At 44.6% G+C, this 21,931-nt stretch overlaps 1 protein-coding gene across 1 annotated transcript in view; it reads left to right on the forward strand.

The window, feature by feature from the left end:
* Positions 1-21,931, forward strand: part of LOC115319408 (neprilysin-2-like) — a 191,629-nt gene that overhangs the window by 41,846 nt on the left and 127,852 nt on the right. Inside the window, exon 6 of the mRNA XM_040211985.1 lies at positions 11,818-11,997. Within this exon, the coding sequence (XP_040067919.1) occupies positions 11,818-11,997 (180 nt within the window). The remainder of the gene's footprint in view (positions 1-11,817; positions 11,998-21,931) is intronic.

Raw genomic sequence — 21,931 nt, forward strand, 5'->3', positions numbered from 1 at the left:
TACGCTCAGAGCCGAACTCGACTGGTGCTCTCGACAAACAATCGGCGTCACTGCGCTTGCAGACGAACTTGTAGATCACACTCACATCGAATTCATAAAGTCAAAGACTCAACCGTGCGAGACGTCCTGAAGGATTCTTCAGATTTGCGAGCTAACAAAGCGAGTGGTGATCTCTGACCACACGAAACGGGCCTCCGTGCAGGTACGACGAAATTTTGTGATGACCACGAGGACGGCAAGACATTCTTTCTCGGTCATCGAGTAATTTTGTTCAGCGTTCGAAAACGTCCGACTAGCGCAAGCGATCACACGACCTGTTTTCTCCTGTCGTTAGACCAGTACCGCGCCGAGTCCTGTATTGCTCGTGTCCGTCTGAACTTCTGTATCGGCTCACTGGTCGAACTGGTCACGAATAGGTGGCAACTGGAGCCGTCGCTTTAGCTCGTCAAATGCCTTTTGTTCTTCTTCTCCCCATTTGAAGGTCACGGCGTCTTTTGTAAGGTATGTGGGCAGCGCAAAAAAGCTTGGCGAAATTGTAAAACGAACCGCCTCTAATACACGCACAATCTCAGGAATATTTCATACGACATTGTTTTTGGTGGGCCATGGAAATGCCGCTACGGCGTGAGTATTCTCAGGGTCAGGGCGAACACGATCGTTGCTCAGAACGTGACCTAAGAACCTAAGTTTGCCGTAGGCGAAGCGGCACCTCGTCGGCTTGAGGGTGAGTGTGGTGGTCTTGATGGCTTGGAGATCGGCACGAAGGCGTCGCATGCAACTGCTCGTCAAAGTTGGCCGAGCATACCCCGACGTCGTGAAGATAAGGGAGACAGGTTTGCCATTTGAGGCCTCCCAGTACTGTGTCCATGACACGCTGGAAAGTTGCTGGCGCCGTGCACAGTCCGAATGGCATCACCTTGAACTCGTACAGCCTATCGGGCGTAACGAAGGCGGTCTTCTCTCGGTCCCGTTCGTCAACTTGAATCTACCAGTGTGCACTTTTTAGGCCCATCGACGAAACGTATCGGGAGTAGCGCAGCCGGTAGAGTGTATCGTCGATGCGAGGGAGCGGATGCACGTCTTTTTAAATCACCGCGTTGAGCCTCCGGTAATCCATGCAGAATCGAAGCGTTCCGTTGCTCTTTTTCACCAGTATGACTGGAGAGGCCCACTGGCTTCTTAACGGCTGGATGATGTCTTCGCTGAGCATTTCTTAGACTTGCTAATGAATGACCATTTTTCCTTTAGGGATACCCGGTACGGCAGCCGATGCACAGGGAGCGCATCCTTGTTGGTAACGATGCAATGTTTAGCAATATCTGCCGCGCTTCCGAGGTCGTCACAAAACAGTCGCTGAAATCAGCGAGGAGGTCTAAAAACTTTCGTCGTTCCGAGGCACTGAGCGTGGAGTTAACGTCGAGCTGCGGTGGTGGTGTACTGTATGGCTGAGATGGTGATGGTCCATCGGAGATCTCAGCGATCTCGGCGGCGTTCCGCAATTCCTCAGACGTAGCCTACAACGGTACCTTTCCTGAGGTGCTGCGCCTCCTGTCAGAAGTTCATCACAAGGACCACAATGCATCCATCCCGCAGCTCTGCTAGTCCCCTTGCGAATTCTTACTCCTCATCCTAAAAGCAGTTGGACGTTGCCTTCCAGAAGGACCTCCCCTCAGGCGACTACATCGGTCACAACGGGCAGAAAAATACTTCACCGCGGCGGCAGGTTCAGATTATCAGAAGAAAAAAAACTTAAACGGCTGCTCACGTCGTTTTGGATCCCTCCGGAGAGAGCACGGTCCTTCGAAGCGAGAACCTGTTTTCTCAAAGATCGACCTCTGCACTGTATTTGCACAGGAAGCTCGTGCCAAGTACGACGTCTCTCGCACATTCCTGAAGGACAACGAACCTGACTGGACAAGTCTCTCCGTGAATTTTGACGTGATCAGTGCACGTCCCAACAGGCGTGAGTAGGTGTCCCCCGGCTGTGCGTATTTGCGGGCCGTACCAGGGCATCCGGATTTTCTGAAGGCGGCAAGAGAGCTTTCCACTGAAATCTGAGTAATCTTCTCCGGTGTCCACAGGAACCGACACGTCGCGGCCGTCGATGACAACGTTGAGGTTGTTGGCACCGTCGCAGAATCGTTTTCCCGATGCTTGTCGTCGCTGGAGTGAGGGCCCTCCGACGTTCTTGGAGGATATTTCAGACAGTCGTCTTCAGCAATTCTACCTCCAGGGGTTGCTACGCTTAGTTTCCCCGACAAGGTTGGGGAGACAAGCTCTCTCGACGTGACCTACGAAGTTGCGACGCCGACGACGCCGACGACGCCGACGACGCCGACGACGGCAAATGGGATCCCCGGCGGAAACCGGTGCTATTGACGGAGGACGATGCAGGTATACTCCTCGGTGTTTCGCGGTCGTCCTCCACGCCTCGGGCGGTGTGCGTTCGATGCGAACCCACGAAGCCCAAGCTACCGATAGGGGCATCGCCGGTACACGTGATCGGCTTCCCTGCAGTGGTAGCACAGCGGGCGTCGGTGAGCCGTGCGCCACACATCCGTCCTCCTTGGCGCCGGGGGTTCGGCTTAGACGTACGGAGCTTGTTCCTCTGTGAGCCGAGCATAATGAGGCGCAGGGGTTTCTCGTCGAAGGGGCGCCGTGTGGTGGTACTGGCGGCGGGTTGCTGGCGGCGGTCGTCGGGCCGTAGCGGTGCAGCTCAGGGTCATTTCCTCGAGCGGCGCAGGGTTGACACGAGCCCGCGGTTCGATGGCTTTCTGTAACTCTTTTCACACGATTCGGCAACGGACAATGATTCTGGGGGATCGGCAGCAGGCAGCAGATTCTTGAGTTCTTCGCGAACAACGTCGCGGATGATATCGCTGAGCTCGTCGGTACTGCTGCTGAGCTCGGATCGGACTGATGCCACAGTTGAGACGTCGTTGAGCCGATGATAGTGACAAGCTCCTGCTACAGTCCCGCCGACGGTCGCTGGGGGGTTGTGGACGAGGCCGTCGAAGATGTCGTTCTTCACACCTCCCATGAGAAAGCGCAACTTTTTTCCGTCGGTGGCTTGTGGACCGGCGCGTGCAATTACGCGTAGCACATCTTGAGCACGGCTGGTTACGCTTTCGTTGGGGGCCTGAATCCGTGTTTGAAGCAGATTCTCCGCCCGCCGCCGTCGGTGTTGGCTCGTAATGTTCGCATCAACTCAGCCACGCAGATGTCCCACGACGTGAGCGAAGCCTCGTGGTTTTCAAACAAGTGCCCCGCAGTGCCCCCCAGCGAAAAATAGAGGTCTCCTGCAGGTTTTACTTGGCAGTCCATCTGTCGTGTCGTGCCACGCGCTCGTAGTGTTAGATGCACTCCTCAACGTCCTCATGGATCTCGCCGTGGAAGGGCGTCAGCGTACGAAGGGCAACAGGCAGGTAAACGACGGGGAGGCAGCTGCAGGAGTCTCAGTTTGCAGGGCCGGGAGGCCATAGTTGGTTTCTTCGACTTCTTCTGGGTGTCCGGTAGAAATTCGAAATTCCAGTGCTGGATCTTTTGTACGGTGGCTTCCTCGGGTCTCGGTTGTCTCCACAAACGCGGTCTTCTTGAGCCTAGAGTCGGGCTTGCGCTGCGAGGCCTTGAAGGGGTACGTTTCATGGGCTGCGGTACCCCGCACCTCCGCCAGAAATGCCACGAATGACAAAAGAGGCAGGAGAAAACGAAATGAACCAAAGATTTAATGGGGGCGAACTTGCGCCAGCAACGAAAGAGAGTAGAACAGACATCGAGAAAGCAGCATCGAGCGTCGGCGGCGGCAGAAGCAAGCCACGGTATGTCCGCGCAGCAGCTAGCTATCGCGAGAGAGAATCAGTGAATGAATCGGCGACACGGCGCTCGGCTCTTTATCAACTATGCTTTTCACTATTCTACCTAGAATGTAAAAAAAAAGAGCTAGGGTGAGACTGACTAGACAAGATCATTGTGGCCTCATCATTTGCGCTGGTTTCAACAGTCTACGGGAATCTTCTAGATCATGCACACGCAATATATATATATATATATATATATATATATATATATATATATATATATATATATATATATATATATATATATATATATATATATATATATGAACGAATATGTGCAGATGAATGAACCGTACTTAATCCAATGAATCAAAGAACCAAAGTTTCCAGGAACCCGCCGAAAGCCAAAAATTGGCGGAGCCAGGATATATATATATATATATATATATACATATATATATATATATACATATATATATATATATATATATATATATATATATATATATATATATATATATATATATATATATAAATATATATATATATATATATATATATATATATATATATATATATATATATATATATATATATATATATATAACGAAAAAAATATGCCTTTTGGGGAAAACCCTTTTGTGACAGGGAGTGTAAACCGCATGTTTGGGCGATTTTTCGTTCTCGAGTTATGAACACTGTAAGCAGCCGAAACGCAAACTGACCCTTCTTTCGCCTGTCGGGGGTGTCATGTTTCACTCCTTTAAACTTTTTGCCTTTTTTTGGTAGTGCAATGTAACTTTTTTTCCGCCACGCTCAGAATAAGAATTATTTATGGTCAATGATTTTATTAGGATTATTTATCTTCACTTTTGTCTTAAATATTGCCAAACTGTTTCCCTCTGACAATATTTTTTCAAAGTTTGATCAGCTCTTTCGTGTGACCTATTTAAGATATTGTAACATATTTAGTATTTTCAGAGAGCGGAAAGTGTATTCTTTCTATTGATATCAAATTTAACGTTGTGAGTAAAAGAAAAAAAAAGGCACCGTATTCTCTTAAAACAAGGGCTATTTCAAACGTTTTGGCAATTGGCGGTCCATTTTCTAAAAAAGCCCACCTTTTATTTGGCTGATTTTTTTTCTGTAGCTAGCTATTGCAGTGCTTTATAAGGTAATGAAATAGCCTGAAATCTGATTTTGTTTGACTGTTTTGTTAGTAAATCAAATTACTCGCAAAAATACACTAACCCAAACTTGGCGGCTCGTATTTTTTTAATAGATACCTGTGAACACACTTCTTCTCTGATAAATAATTTTAACGCAATTATTTATATAAAATATATTTTAGAAAATTGGCCGATATGACGGTTTTGGACAATATTTTCCAAACATTACCATCTCTTCCGTGTGACCTATATGAGGTGTCTTAACATATTTAGTACTTTCAGAAAGCTTAGAGTATACTCCATCTAATGATAGCAAATTTTATGTTGTGTGTAAAAAAGAAATGGCAGCATTTTTTCGCAAAGCAAGGACTATTCAAAAATTTTGCGAACTGGAGGTCGATTTTTTTTAAAAAGCCTATTTTTTTTACTAATTTTTTTCTCTACCAATCTATCGCAGTACTTCAAAAAGTAAAATAAACATAAAATGTAATAGTTTGTATGTATGGCGGCTATGAAAGCTCACATTTAGGTTTTTGTTCACTTGTCGCCCAGTAATACAAGTGGCTCACAAGAATACACAAACTCATAATTAACTCGTCTGAAATTTTTACTAGCTATTTGTAAATTCTTCTAATAAAAATATATTCAAACGGCGAGTTATTTTAATAAAGCATCTAGGTCATAATATCTTTAATGTTAGTTTTCTAATTGTCAAACCGCTTTTCTGCAACAATATTTGACGAAGTTAAGCAAGCTGCGCTGTGTGACCGAATCAATGTGTTTTTATGATCTTTGCATCACCGTAAAGCTCCAATTAAGCTCTTTCTTTTAAATATAATTTGAATCAGGTTCTTGCACAACAACCGAAAGAGAACAAAAGTAATCATATTGTATTCTCAAGTTCAACACTTTGAATGAAGGCGCAAATAAAAGCCCCGGGAGATTACTTAGTACACAGCTAGCCCCGTCCTGATTGCAGAACATTTTCTCCCTCTGTCCCTCGAACTCTTTCGAAACACGACCTTTACCTCGAAGCGTTAAAAGGTGTTGCTAACCCATTCGACAAAACCTAGAATACAAAGAAAAGAATACAAAGAAAACCTTTTGGGAACGCCCTGAATGGCTCCGTTGAGCAGGCATAGACGGAGATTTCCTAAAACTTTTTGTTTCGCACAAACACTGCAATCTTCCGATAGCGAACCCTGAGAGATACGGGAGTTATGTGTATCGGGGGTCAGGGTAATCAGCATCTCCTCCAGGACCTCCACAAAGGATCCGACAAGAGGACGGCACCCTTGCGGCCAGCGTTTGCGCTCCGCAACTATTTACAAATGACGATCTGTGTTGTATACTTCCTTTAACAAGTTCTTTCTCTCCTCGTCTTTATTTATTCTTTTTTTTTTTTTGTGAATGAGGGAGACAGTGGGCTATATGGTATATAAACCCTCTCGAACTGTGGATGTTTTACCTGACGAAGAGTGGTCCCCGCTCGAAACGTTGTAATATACATTCCTGTGGTAGTCTCTCCGCCAGAACACTTCTTTTACTTATATATATATATATATATATATATATATATATATATATATATATATATATATATATATATATATAGGCACGGATTTAGGGTCGAATTTTTAATTTTGACGAAAAAAATATATGTTTTGGGGCAATTCCTATGATAAAAGAAGACGCAAACGGTTATTTCGTCGGATTTTTTGTTCTCAAGTTATGGACCGTTGAAGCGGTCAATGTGGAAATTGATGTTTTTCGAGCCTATCGGAGGTGCCATATTTCACTCCATCCCTTTTCCGTACTTTTTACGATACATCAATGTAACTTTTTGGGAACACTCTAGACATAGGCTTTTTCATGCTAATTAAGCGTCTAGGTCATAACATTCTTAATGATTTTTTTTTTATGTGTCAAACCGCCTTTCTGTGACGATATTTGACGAAGTTCAGCAAGCTGTGCTGTGTGACCTAATCAACATATTTTTATGATCTTTATATCACCGTAAAGCACTAATTATGTTCTTTCTTTTGAGTATGATTTCAATATTTTGCCACAAGTATATAATGCGCTACATGTGCCTGAAAAACGAATATTTCGAAAAACTAGCAAGTTTGGAGTCGATTTTCTAAAAAAACCCCACTTTTTATTTTTTTTTCATTTTTTATTCACAGTTAGTTAATATAGTAGTCTATCAGGAACTACCAACAAAAATTGTAATATATTGTTTGTATGGCCGCTATTAAGACTCGAATCTCGTGCTATGAGCGTTTTGAACGGGACTTCGCACAGGCGCTTTGCTGAGCAGAATTTTGGCCAATGTAAAGTTTTCTATTTAATGTTAGTACTTACCACAATATCTGAGGCTAAAAGCAAGTGAAGTAACAATATTTATCTTTACAATATTTATTTACTTGGCACTGGGGTGATTTGAAAAGTGTGTGAGCTTCGCCTTATATATTGACGGAGAAGTACGTAACATCTAAACTCACGGACAAACTTAAGTCACGAGGGAAAAGTCTAAGTAACCTGGCATGAATCACTGCAAATAGATATGAAACCTAAACACATGACTAACGCATTTGAAGCCTTACACGCCACGAAATGCTCGTCCTTACACGCCACGAAATGCTCATTATTTTACGAAAGAGCCCGTATGGCACAAAATAGACCGTACTTCCTAAGCGTCAGATACTAAATCACACATATGTATATGCACTGCATATCTGTTTGACATAAGAAAATATGAAAATTACATATAAAGTTCGGAATTTTAAACTCAAGATGCGACACGTAACCAGAGAAGGGAAGTAATATTTCATGTTGTAGCCTAAACATGTTCATTTCATGAAATATATCAAAATGTGTTGACCAAATGTCTCATATACTCCTAATTAACATAAAATACACTCACAGTTAATACAAATATAAACTTTAAAACGAATTGAACACCGCCAAATTCCGTCTGGTTTACGGATAGACGACGCAGTACCTTTTCAATACTACACGGCGCTGCTCACACAAAAGCAGTGATAAACACCTGGGATAGGGATAGTCATATTTCGACGTAGCACATTTCAAGACAATAGGTTGATGCGATTCTGAGCCAGTTTTCGCTTTGTCCAAATTGCAGTCAGTTCAGTGTCAAAGTCTATGGCGCGTCGTCTGATCACACAGCGCGCACTCACAGGGGGACAAGGATGGACGCGCTGTTGAAACGGTCCGGCCTTTTCACGGTCTCACCATTTAGCTCTGTCTATTCTGGGGTTTGGTAAACTCTTTTTAGGACCACACCTCCCCCATTGCTTTGCTCCACACATGAGAAGATTGGATGCCTTTCGATGGAGTTACCTTCTCTTACCCCCTCCTTTTAAGCTCCCGATAACGGGACAGCTCCTCTTGTTCGATGAAGAGAAACGTTATCCCCTTGATTTTCTGGCCGAGAGCTTCAACGAACGTACGCGCGTTAGTTATGGAGCTCAGCTCAGTTGTTTTCAAGTTATGCAATGACGCATGATGCTTCAGCACACCACCCACTCCATCGCATGCGATTTTGCCGTGCCCTGACGCCGAGTATATCCACCTGCTGACAACAAACTTCTTCTGAAATTCGTGCAATTGGTGCCGATTTTTTAAATGGCTTGAAGCGCCGTCCGAAACATAGATTAGCTCCAAAAAAACGGGCAAGAGTTCCTCGAGCCTGTCTTCAATCATTGTGAGCGCAAAGAGCGCGTGTGCACAATCATGACAGGTATCGTCACTCACGACGTCGAAACTTAGTGTTCCCTTCGTGGTCGTCGCAACGCAGGTGAAGATTGTCACCATCTTGGTTTTCCAGTGGTATCCCTGCACTGCACGTTGGAGCACAATACTCCAGTTTTCGGCGAAATCAAAGTGGAGGACTACGACACGTGGCTTCACATTTGCTTTTTCAAGCCATATTGCTCTCTGTTGTGCGCGCCGAATATAATAGTGGGGTATGTATTTCTTCGTCCACTTGTTGAGTTCGTTAAGAAAAGCAGCGGCCTCCAAATGTTTTTTCACCAACTCGCCACCAGATTCCCACAGTGCCAACTCCAGTTCACCTTCAGCGCTCATCCCTAGCATCTCGAGGGATATGTCCTTCCGGTTCGAACAGGCTTCACACCTCAGCAAGAAGCAGTTTTTGGAAGGATTTTCACAAAGAAAAATTTTCTGGACGTCTTCAAAGGTCATGGTCTTCCCCGCCGCATTTGACAGAGATGTCAGACAGAGTATGAAGTTGGCGCAGCATACACACACACACTTTTCATGTACAGGGTGTTTCTTAACCCACTTGGGCCGAAGAGAATAAAATTTTGTTAGGCCCATTTTTGACTCGGGATTGGCCGCCTTGAATTCTTTGTAGGTTTCCCTAATAGATCTTGTCATAAATCGCTTCGTGACGAAGACTTCTTGACCATCAATAAAAAGCCTTACGACATCCTTCTTGTTCGGGCTTTGTCTTGAGCAGTCTTTCGCATCTAATGTGTAGTAAGTCAACGCAAGAGCGACATCGTTTTCGTTGAGAGTATGTCCTTGGTATGGGTCAGGTGACGCCCAGACCCCCATTTTTTTTCAGCTTTCTTGATTGGTCCAATGCATGCTTCGTCACTTCAGGAATGACTTTCAGGATATCTTTCTTTTTGAGGTTAGATGGAAAGAGAGTTAAGAGGCGGTAGCGTTCTAGCTGCGACGCGCTCTTGGCGTAGGCTGCTCGTAAATTGCTGACCCAGTCGGAGCACGAGGAGCATGGATCTTCTTTGTCTGTGCCCGTAGGTTCTCCGTACACGTCACTTAGTTTACGACCAAATTTCTTTTTCAAGTCCGCGGTTATCTCGGATTTTTTTCGCTTAACATAGCCGGTGCGACTTCGTGGGTCACGCTAGAAGGGAGCTTAAGTGGTGTCACACTTACTTCGGCAGCATCAATTGCTTCAGACACTCCTTGGACCAGGGCTTCCTCGTCAACGAATGATCTGTCCGCTGGTTTCAGGGATGATGACGATGAGCTTGATGACAACATTTCCTGTCCTTGCTTGTGTTCTTCAATCTGACCCAAAAACATTGTGTAGCAGTTATTGCACAGAACATCTCCAGGGCTTACGCGCTGGGCGTCCTCAGCCGGTAGAACTTGTTTAAGAAAACTTAGGTTTAGCTCCGAGACTTGACGAAAATGGCGTCTGTAAAACACTCTTCTCGTGTGTCTCCTTGAATAGTCGGCGCACACTTTCCGGTCTGAACTGAATAATGTATTAGCCATGGCAGTAACAAACACTTCTGGCTTTCTGAAAGCAGGAGCAGTTTTAAGTTCATCCAGCTCAGACAGCACGGAGGTAGAATGAGTACCAGCTTTCCGCCGTGGCTTAGGAATTCAAGTAAAGAGCCAGAAAGGGACCGAGAAGGCTATTTTCAGTTAGACGACGTGCGAAGATTCGGCTTCCTTTGGGTCCCCAATCTTCCCGTCGATCCATACTTAAACATTCGCTCTCCTCCTCGCGCGTAATCTGAGTGCCACGCAGCAGCGGCGTCTCTTTTAGTGCCCGCGAATTAGTGGCACGGTTGTGTTAGAAGGACGAGGAGGGGAGCTTGGAGAGACAGAGGGGGGCTTGCGACGTAAACTCTAACCTCGAAACGCCTGTTCTCCCGACAATCAGGGTTTCCGTGTCGGTCGCATCCAAAGGCATAATCCTTAGAGGCTCCAGGACCCCGACGACGATAAAGGCGGTAGCCCCGTGATGTTCAAGATAAAGTATTCTATACACGCCGCCTGACTGGGGTGGCATCTGTAAAATTTCGGAGCCGAAATCAAAAGGCCTCAGAGGACTTCTCTAACGATCTGCATTCCCCCGTATTGAGAGAAAAAGATGCGCTCGCACTTGTGAATACGGACTTCTAAGTAACTTTTTTTAAGAGCACTACTCAAAATTTTTTTTAATGTTTATGGTTGGAGATTAGGTAACTGCTAACGATAAATAGAAAACCTTATATAGGCAAAAAGTCTGCTCAGCAGAGCGTCTGTGCGAAGTCCCGTTCAAAACGCTCATAGCACGAGATTCGAGTCTTAATAGCGGCCATACAAACAATGTATTACAATTTCTGTTGGTAGTTCCTGATAGACTACTATATTAACTAACTGTGAATAAAAAATGAAAAAAATAAAAATTGGGTTTTTTTAGAAAATTGACTTCAAACTTGCTAGTTTTTCGAAATATTCGTTTTTCAGGCACATGTAGCGCATTATATACTTGTGGCAAAATATTGAAATTATACTCAAAAGAAAGAGCATAATTGGTGCTTTACGGTGATATAAAGATCACAAAAATATGTTGATTAGGTCACACAGCACAGCTTGCTGAACTTCGTCAAATATTGTCACAAAGAGGCGGTTTGACAAATAAAAAAAAAATCATTAAGAATGTTATGACCTAGACGCTTAATTAGCATGAAAAAGCCTATGTCTAGAGTGTTCCCAAAAAGTTATATTGATGTAGCGTAAAAAGTAGGGAAAAGGGATGGAGTGAAATATGGCACCTCCGATAGGCTGGAAAAACATCAATTTCCACCTTGACCGCTTCAACGGTCCATAACTTGAGAACAAGAAATCCGACGAAATAACCGTTTGCGTCTTCTTTTATTATAGGAATTGCCCCAAAACATATTTTTTTTCGTCAAAATTAAAAATTCGACCCTAAATCCGTGCCTGAGTTGTTGAGATGAAATCACCCATATATATATATATATATATATATATAAGGCGTTTTTATTACAAGATGTAAAATAAACTTATAACTCTCCGCGAATGCATTTCTTGCTTTTCAGATGGATGTTCCCGACTTCGAACCTTTGACGGAGCGAGCATTTCGTGACCTTCCAAAGCCAAAGAAGGCATTGTACAAACAGTTCATTGTAGATATAACTAAAATTTTATATCCGGAATATATAGCACATATAAGCACCATCGCAGATTCAATATATGATTTGGAAGATGAACTTATGAAGGTAAGAACTCTTCTATACATAAACGATTGGTGCTCATGCTCAACGTAACTAGTCGAATTCGAAACATAAACCTTAGAGAATCAAGAAAACAGGAAGCACTAGAACCAATTGATCTTCCCTGAGTACCGAAAGGCTAAGGTTTTATACGAAAATGGTTTTGCTTTGATGCATTGTGGCGTCCCCTCGTCATCAAATTCTTCCCTGCCCCGCCTGTCTTGTCGCCGCGTGATTTCAAGGAGAAAAGCGGAAGTTATTTTTCACTAGCTTTCTTCGCAAACCTGATGACGAAAGTTTGCTGTTGCGCTTTCGTGTCGCGCACAAAAACCTTCAGTTTTACGCTTGTTTGCTACGAGCTTTTCAGTTTTTAATCACCCTAGCTCGGTCTTGCTTTTCAAGACTCAGGAATCACCCATAGTGAGGTTTAGGATTTCGGGCGAAGCGCATGGATTGAAGCACCAGGTACAACTGGGGCGTGTTATCATGCTGGAATTGTTTTTTCGCGGGATATATTGGTCGCTACTTCATTTGGAAACCTCGCGAACACTTGTGTTCATTTATTCTTTATATATTTACCCAGATTATCATAAAGGCCGTTCAAGGGAGGATATTACATACGGGTGGGGAGGAGGGAGGGGTGTAAGAGCCAAAAGTGCTAAACAATACAAAGGAAAAGGCTTAACAACAAGTAGTATAACCATGATATAAAAACAAATTGCAAAATAAACAAAAGTGGGAGCATGACACGCATTTGTAAAGCACACACATGTGCGGAAGGGAAAATAAGAAGGTATTGATAGTACAGTGAGTTTACTAAATGTATTAAGATCACCTTCGGTTTCTACGAGTGCTGGTAGGCGGTATAAATAAGTTCGTACAAATAAAACAAAAAAAAAGCTTTTGCTAGTCGTAATTTAGTGATTGTTTTCCACTGCTGAGCGTGTGCCTTTTACAATTGTTATTAGCTTTATTTTGTTTCCTCTCATCAATGTGGCCAACATCTCTCACGCGCGCAGCCGATATCCGCCAACCGGAGAACGGGATTGATTTCCCGCTTTCGGTCAAGTGGACATGATGGAACGCGGCAATTATTTTTGGTAAAGACAAATACTTACGTACACAGAAAACGAAATTGGCAATTAGAAAATCACTTTACATCCTAAAATCACCGACATGACATCGGTTAGAAGTATTATCTTGTACTGACGCTTATAGACGCAACATATTTGCCTCAAAAATTATTTCTACGATATGTTCCCAAAATCGACCCGATTAAACCTATAGCGCCTTTCCTGACCGTGCATTACGACATACAGCTGTAATTTTTTATTTCAGTCTTTTGAGGTCACATACGCTATAGGTGTTTTCCGTGTTTTCGGAGTTTATTTTTCGTCAAATACCGAGGGTGTTTTTCGGAGTTTATTTTTTGACAAATATTCGGAGTTTATCGGAGTTTATATCTGTTTGATTCCCCATTCTCCGAAATTCGGAGTATAATTTCGCAATGTTTCCTATTGAAAATAAATGTGTAAATAATAACCGGATGTAAACGTATGCCAGATAAAAGTAAAACGCGCCTGTATCGATTAAAATTTCTTCAGTTGAATTTGACGTTCGTGCCATTGCCATTGGCAATGTTAATTTGTGCCACGACAAAAGTCGCACGCAAGTGTTCCTTTGATAAACGTCGATAGCTTAAAATCAATAAATTCCCGGGGGCAATCGCTACGAAGCTCGCACTCATCCCATCCTATTCCATCAATCTAGCTCGCGGCCGCGAGAGGTGGAGTGGTTAAGGATGTAATGAGAGTTTCAACTGTCCCTTTCCTCTATTTAATACAATATATGTGGTCCATAGCGTTTACTGTTACAAAAACATACCATTTCCTTTCTCTAAATCACAAATCGCATGGCTCAAACTGGGAACAAAAAGAGTGGCTTTTGTCGCGACCCGAATGTCCTGTTGGCCTGAATCAACCTCGACGAGACAAGCGGCAAGGCCCCTTTTGACAACGGTCTGAGATTTGAAAGATAGTTATGGTGCCGTTTTCCCAGGACCATTGACCCCGTGCTAATCAAATTGTAAAAAAAAAAAAAAATAATAATAAAGTCTTTTTTTTTTTTTTAGCATGGGCACATAAACGTTTGGAGTTTATCGGATAAATCCGAATTGGCCAAACATTTACCGGCGGGTGTTTTTCGGAGTTTTTCAGATTCATCCGAAAACACGGGGCCCTAGCTGTAGGCATGAAACTTCTTATAGGAAAAATACGCAAAAACTTATTCTTGAGGTGAAACCTTCCATGAATAGGTGTTCGTAACAATTACCAGAGTACGACCTAACTTAATAACGAATGACCGGAAATACGCTCAAGAGACCATGGAAATAGAAATACTAATATACATCACAAAACAGCTGAATACTGATGCTAAAACACATTTATACACATGCATCAAGTTACGTATTACGAATAGGTTTTACATTAGAAAAGTACTTGAAAATACAAATAGAGGAAAACATTTTCATGGAGCAGAATTATATACATTAAAGTGCATTGTTATAACCAACATTATTGTCGATTTTTGGGTGCACTACTTAGAGTATACGAAGAATAGAAAAAAAAATGAAGAACAAAAGATTTTGTTTTACAACCAGCAAGCGAACACTGACGGCGAGGTAAAACTTGAACATTGGTGTTGACTTTTTTTTTGGCTCGTTTACCGCAGAATTAACATGACATATATTAGGAAGTAGTAAGGGACGCAAGCGAAGTTTTTACTGTGGCTTGAGCGCGGTTGGTTCCCGGTATTTGCTACCCTTCTGAGACAAAATTATAGATACATGTGTATCAGTTTTGTGTCCTTCCAAACAACCTTGAAAAGTCAATGATTTTGTTCAGTCCGGGGGCCTTTTTCAGATGTAAGCTTACCATGTAACGGTAAAATGAAGTTCGATGGAGCCGTCATCTTTTTTGTTAATTGGGCGCGCCGCAAGAGCTTTCAACTTCTGAAATTTATATGAACAGTTGAAAACTTGAAATGAAGATAAATATTTCTCAACTCCTGGATGAGCCGCGTCGCCCACTAATTCACGGCTACTTAGAATCTGCGCTCGGGCTAAGAAAGTAATACAACCACACATATGTATGGCGCATACATTGGCTGAGGGTTTACCAAGCTTCCTGCTCGTCGCACTTCAGCGCAGAATATAGATTTCGCGAACGCCGAGCGAATAGTGTGCTGACCGTGAAGGGCGATTGGGGGAAGCTGGTGGGTGGCTACATTCAATATCGCCGACGCCCGTGAGAATAGCCGGGTCTCAAACACATGACTTTGCGGACATTTGCGAGGTTGGAATTCCCATCCTTCGCTGACTGGGAACCCCTGCACGAAATTCGAACGGATCTCGTCGAGAATCAACGTAACGACAGCAGCCAATTCGGCATCATTTCTCTTTGTGTGTTTTACAGAAAAAAAAATAAAAAGTATGTAGTGATGTCGGGTCTGTCCAGATGCGATCATCCACGCGTGTCTGGCTGAGATTTTTTTTTTTCTCCTTTATGCTTTTATATGCTACTTCTCTGTCTAAGGATAAAACGTAATCACAAATATCTCGAGAAAAAAAAATCATTTGTTGAGAAACTGAATACCGGAATGGGCACCTTCCGAGCCATGTAAAAAGTTGTGCCCGTTATAATTGAGACATGATGAGAAACAGCGCATACAGGAGAGGACAAGAAAGAGACACACATGGAACACACAAGCGCTGACTCGCAACTGATATTTATGAGAGGAAGAAGAAAACAACGATAACACATAGAAAAGAAAAAAAAAGGGACAAAGCACACGAAATTTACACCATAAATATTTACAAAAAATATTCAGAAACGATGTACACTCTAAATCTATAAGGGCACACATGCAGGACAAATCAGTGGTTTAGGTGACACTTATTCGTTAAAAGGACTGCCTAGAACGAGCACTTTCTTCTCATGCAGCGTTATCAATGGTTTGCTGGCACAACACTCGTTTAATTTTGCTGTATGGTACGCTTCCAGTGGTCCGTTCTGAAAAGTTTCCTAAAATCGTCCTTTGTTCAAACCTTGCTGGGAATCGGCACGCCTGACAGTGCAGTGGAAGGTATCCCACACGATAGGTCATCCCATTCCAAAGTTGTAAGAAGGTGGAGTAGCTTTTTCCGTTTTAGTGTCGGCGCTGGTGAAGTCATGTTTCCACAAAATAAAATATAGTTTTAAAGCTCTGTTGCAACGCCTACACTGTTCAGCGTTTTCACAGCAGGTTTGAACTGAGGTGATGACGTCCTTGTTACGCAAGGTCCCAAAAAGAGGAGGGTTCGGTCGGTGGTGGTTCAATACGCCAACAAAATATTACACAATCTGAAAAAGTGGCGATTAGCTATGAGGTTTCAACAGTGTTTTTAGCCCCTTGAAGATGGCCAGAATTTGCTCTCAACTGCGCTCTAAAATAGAAAAGCGCTCAAAACCCGGATGCCCGAAGCAACATCAGAGACAATCCTTTCCATGCACAAAAGGAGTTGTGTATAAATTACTCCATACGTTCGTTAAAAGCGATGTAGGGCAGACTGATAGCTGTGTCAACGACCACCGCCGAGAACACTATTATTCACTTTATGCCACCGTAGCAGGACACCTTCCACTGCACTGTTTGCCCAACCGATGCACACCAAAGTTTAAACAAAGGACGATTATACAAAAGCTTCCAGACCGTAGTGTTCCGGACCACCAGAGAAACTCTGGAAGCGTACCATATATCAGAATTAAGGGAGTGTTGCGTTAACAAGCAATCGATAACGCTGCATGAAAAGGAACTGCTCTTTCTAGCCAGTCCTATTAAAAACCAAGTGTTACCAGGCCCTGTGATCTGCCCGGCACGTGTGCACCTATACTTTTTAATGCGAAACCATTATGGTGCCCCATTACGTTCAAATCCGGCGTCGGCGGTGGCGTGATCGAGTGAGGGTACAAAAAATGGACGACGGCGCAAAGAGTAAAAACATGCCACAACCGCTCGAATCAACATCATATTTCTCACTGCGTTTGCTGTAGACAACGTAAAGTAATAAATTTGAAAGGAAAATTTGGCACATTTCGGTCTGGGTGGGCATCGAACCTGGGATTTCGGGGTGCGAGACGAACACGCTTCCCCGACGCCACATTGGCTCCACGGTTCTGGCTGACTAAAGGAGTTCTTAGTGCATGCGTTATTTACACGCCACGTGGGACATGTTGCGTGCGTCATTGGGCACTTGAGGGCTTAGACAATGGGGAGGAGGTGGCGCCACGTCTAGAGTGCATAAAATGAGCGCGCTGCATCTTGCGCGTCACTTGCTCTTCGGATTTCATCGGTGCTGTTTCTACTACCACGAGGCAATAATCCTCTCAATCGACCCCATCCCAGCACCACCGACACTGCCACAACCGTTACGGCGCGAAGATTACACGCCAGACATATATCCCTCTAATGACGAAGACATTGTCGGAACAGAAGATGACATCATCACTACGGACCTACCCTCATACATAGGTGATCGCGAAGCCTGAAATAAAAATAATCGTTCTGCAGCAGAATGGTCCGAATGCTTCCGGTCTGTGGCCAACGTGTACGCAAACGCACACACCAAATCAGCAGAAATAACTTTAATGCGTGTCGAAAACATTAATCAAAAACATTTCACCAAGGGCAGAGGCGTAGACTGCGGGGGGGGGGGGGGGGGGGGGGGGCAACGGGGCTCGTGCCTCCCCTAATGAAATCTGGGGGGAGGGGGGGCGGAGCCCCCTCTCCGGGCCCGGGCCATGATCCTTACCGAGACGCTGTTTACGTGCCATGTAACGAGCTTCTAGTAGCGGCATGTAAACAAAATAACGCGCACGTTGCCTTTATTGACAAAATACATGAGAAATGGAATTCCAGCGTGTTTTCGTTAGTTTCAATCTCCAGTTCTGGCGAAAAAATAACGCGCAGCACCCCCCCCCCCCCCCCCACCCCGAGAGAACTCAGTCTGCCCCCCCCCCTCCCCCTCCCCGGGAAAATGGAGAGTCTACGCCGCTGACCAAGGGGGCTATAATGCCTTTCGCACTCCCACCCGCAAACAGTCTTAAGTGTCCCTGCCGAACTTTTTTAGTTCTCTTTTTTTAATATTTTTTAAATAGTCATGGTATCAATGTACTGTGCGTCGTACTTTTAGAGCGCAGCTCTTAGGGGCCCGTTTCCAGCCTGAGCGGCGTCGGCGTCGCCGTTGGCGTCGCCGTCGGCGTCGCCGTCGGCGTCGCCGTCGCCGTCGGCGTCGGCGTAACCGCGCCCCTCCCTCTTCTCCTCCTCCCCCTCCCCCTCCTTCTCCTCCTCCCCTCATTGTGTAGTATGGTCCGGGCAGGTCACGTGACCTCGGGGGATGGGGTCACATGACCCGTTTCCAGCCTGTGCGGCGTCGGCGTCGGCGTTGGCGTCGGCGTCGGCGTCGCCCCTCCCCCTCCTCCTCCTCCCCCCCGCTCCTCCTCCTCCCCCTCCTCCCCCGCCCGGTAAAGGTGGTAAAGGAGAGGGAGGGGGAGCAGGAGGGGAGGAGGACTAGCAGGCATGATCACGAGGGAGGAGGAGGAATATACCCTCCACTCCTCCTCAAGAGCTGCGCTCCAATTCGGCGTTACAGGAAGTTGTAAACGGCTTTCACTTTTTTTTCCTTTTTTTATGTATGAACGTCGTCTCCCTTTTTGTCTCATAGATATCAGTTGCAAGTCAGCGCTTGCGTGTTCGATGTGTATCTCTTCCTTGGCCTGTCCTTTCTGTGATGTCTTTTATCATATCTCACACCTTCCAAGTTTTTCGAATTACAAAAACAGTCACATAACTCTTTCGCACCCATGAGACTGAAGCTCAAAGAATAAAAAAAAAAGTTAGGATGTCCCTAAGCTCGGCCAGAGCTAGGATGTCCATTGACTCGCCCAATGCTAAAATGTCCCTGGCGGGGTATTAGAAAGAAGAAAAAAGCGCCTCTGAAGTTAGGAGCTCAATAGAACGTTGACGCGTAATGCTATGAACATCCTAGTCACCGTTGACGGCAATACAAGAGTGACTAACCAGGAAGTAGCCACTCCATGGAACGTCGAGATTAAGTTTTGTAGCGGTAACCTTAGCTTCTTCTTTGAATCCGTCACGGCGTTCTCTTCAAAAATGCTTTAATTAGGATGCGGTAAGAAAAGAACTTACCCTTTCCGTCGCCGAAGGACATCACAATCTGAGCCCTCTCTCCACTCATGTTGAAGCTGCCTTGTTGATGCTCATTTTCCGATGACGAAATACCGGAGTTGTAATTGTATTTGTTAATCCTCGTCACCACCATAGTCGTCGCCACCGGCTCATCGCTACCGACTCGGCAGGCGACATGGTAGCAAGTGAGGGCTTATTCTCCATGGGTGATCGTTTATACTAGAAAGTAATATAGAAAAATACGCGCAAGAGCACGTAGCGTATATTACAGCCTAGCAGGAATGGTCGTCGCTCTACCCTGCACTGTTAGAAAATTCCATCAATCTACGTGGAAAAATCGAATAGAACATGTCCAGTTTTCTGGAAATGCATACAATGTGCTGTTTGCTTTCAAAAACGGGAATTGTACCATATGCATTGAAATGTGCTATTTAGGCAATAAGTATGAGCTTATCCGTATAAATAAAAAAAGCCTTACAAGACTACAGTTTATAGTCGGTTCAACTGGTATAAGCGAATTGAACGCGCCCAAAAGTGCCGGATATCCAGCAATTTTTATGGAACTCTATCAGACCGCGGAAGTACAGTGCCCGTGAGCCGTGTTACGCCGCGCGCAGGAAGACATCTCTCACCCATCGCATGCGCAAGCCGCTGCCGGCCGGCGTGGGCCCGTGAGCTGCGGAGTGCTGCTGCCCGTTCGGAAGGCGAGTTCGACGTTGTTATCGCGTCGTCAGAGGCGTTCAGCGGTGCGTAGACGGCTCTGTTTTCCAAGGTACGTATACGTTAAGTTGTTCCTAACGCAGTGTTATTTTACTATCTCTAAGGGTGTCGTATATTCCAGGTTCGGGATGCCCAGCGTGTAGCGTCTCGTCTTCCCAGCTGCATAAAGCTAGGCCTTTTATAGTTCCTGATTCGGGGCGGCATACTGCCCGACCCTACTTAGTATTGATGGTATGCTGCGCTGCGTAGTTACGCGGAAAAAAACTGGAGAAATGAAGTTAATGCAGAAGGACAGACAAAAACATGCATGAATTGGCGCAGACTAACAACTGTTTAATTTTTTTCTCTTCTTTCTCCCCCGACCCGTATTTCCAAAATTGCGGCTAAGAAAACGAATGGTTGATGTCTTGAATTTGTTGGCTTCTGAACTTGATGGTGTTTGCTGTAGCTGCCGCTTGGATATACGAACTGGATGGTGTGTTTTTTGTAGCATTTACCTGGGGCCTGATGTTTGCTCCGCCAAGTTTGGTATCTTATTGAGTAGATCTATTTCTTCTTGTCGCAAAGCTAGTGATGGCTCACTGACGCACGCTCCGTGTCTACCCGAGGCCTTGTGAAAAGCCTCGATTATTTCACGCTTTGTTCTGTCCTTTGATCTGGCCAAGATGGAAGTAGTGTCAAGGAGAGCTTTGCAGTTGCATTTTGAACAATGCGCTGCAAGGTTGCCAGGTGCTTGCAGTTGTCCGCATGCATGGTTGTGCTCCCTTGGTCTGTCGTTAAGGCATCTCCCAGTCTGCCCGACGTAGGATCTTCCACATGACAGTGGTATTTTGTATACCACACCTTCGACACATTCAACAAATTTGCTCCTGTGTTTCACTTGACACAGTGCCTTGCTGTTAGTCTCGTCCACTTCATTGTTGACCTTCCTGCATAATCCTTTGAGCCTGAAAGGGGCAGATAGTGACACTCTGACTTCGTACCTTGCGGCGATGTTTTTTTCCTGTGTGAAAAATTGTGTATATATGGCAGTACCACCATTGGTCTTTTGTCCAAGATCTTCTCCTTGGTTTTGCACTTTCCTGTGAGTGTGGAAATACATTTTTCTGCGACAGCTACCAGTATGGGTTCAGGATAATCGCTTGCGTGTAGTCTGCTTGTCTGCCTCTGTAAGCTTTCTGAGACTTTGTGGTGACACGATTTTTGAATTGCTAGCCACATGCATCCTGAGGCAACACTCCTTTTTACTAACTTTGTGTGTCCGGAGTCATACGGCAGAATTCGCTTTTTTCCTCTAGTTTTGTACATCCAGCATGTGTGTCTGTAATCAAAAGTCATGTGGATGTCCAAGAACTGAAGGCTGCTTTTCTCAGGTAACTCAGAAGTAAAATCCAGTCCTCTGTGCGCTTCTCGAAACTTCTCCATGATCTTTGAACATACCTTGTCTGTTAGTTTGTGTATTGGAAAATACACCAAAAAATCGTCTACATATCTAAAGCACTTGCTGACTCCATTTTTCTGGAAAAACCCCTGTAGTTCTCTATTTCCTTTTGCCATGTACAGGTGGTACTGCCATATATACACAATTTTTAACACAGGATAAAAAACATCGCCGCAAGGTACGAAGTCAGAGTGTCACTATCTGCCCCTTTCAGGCTCAAAGGATTATGCAGGAAGGTCAACAATGAAGTGGACGAGACTAACAGCAAGGCACTGTGTCAAGTGAAACACAGGAGCAATTTTGTTGAATGTGTCGAAGGTGTGGTATACAAAATACCACTGTCGTGCGGAAGATCCTACGTCGGGCAGACTGGAAGATGCCTTAACGAGAGACTAAGGGAGCACAACCATGCATGCGGACAACTGCAAGCACCTGGCAACCTTGCAGCGCACTGTTCAAAATGCAACTGCAAAGCTCTTCTTGACACTACTTCCATCTTGGACAGATCAAAGGACAGAACAAAGCGTGAAATAA

Source organism: Ixodes scapularis, unplaced genomic scaffold (genome assembly GCF_016920785.2).
Source record: "Ixodes scapularis isolate PalLabHiFi unplaced genomic scaffold, ASM1692078v2 PGA_scaffold13__105_contigs__length_92229423, whole genome shotgun sequence".
NCBI lineage: Eukaryota > Metazoa > Arthropoda > Arachnida > Ixodida > Ixodidae > Ixodes > Ixodes scapularis.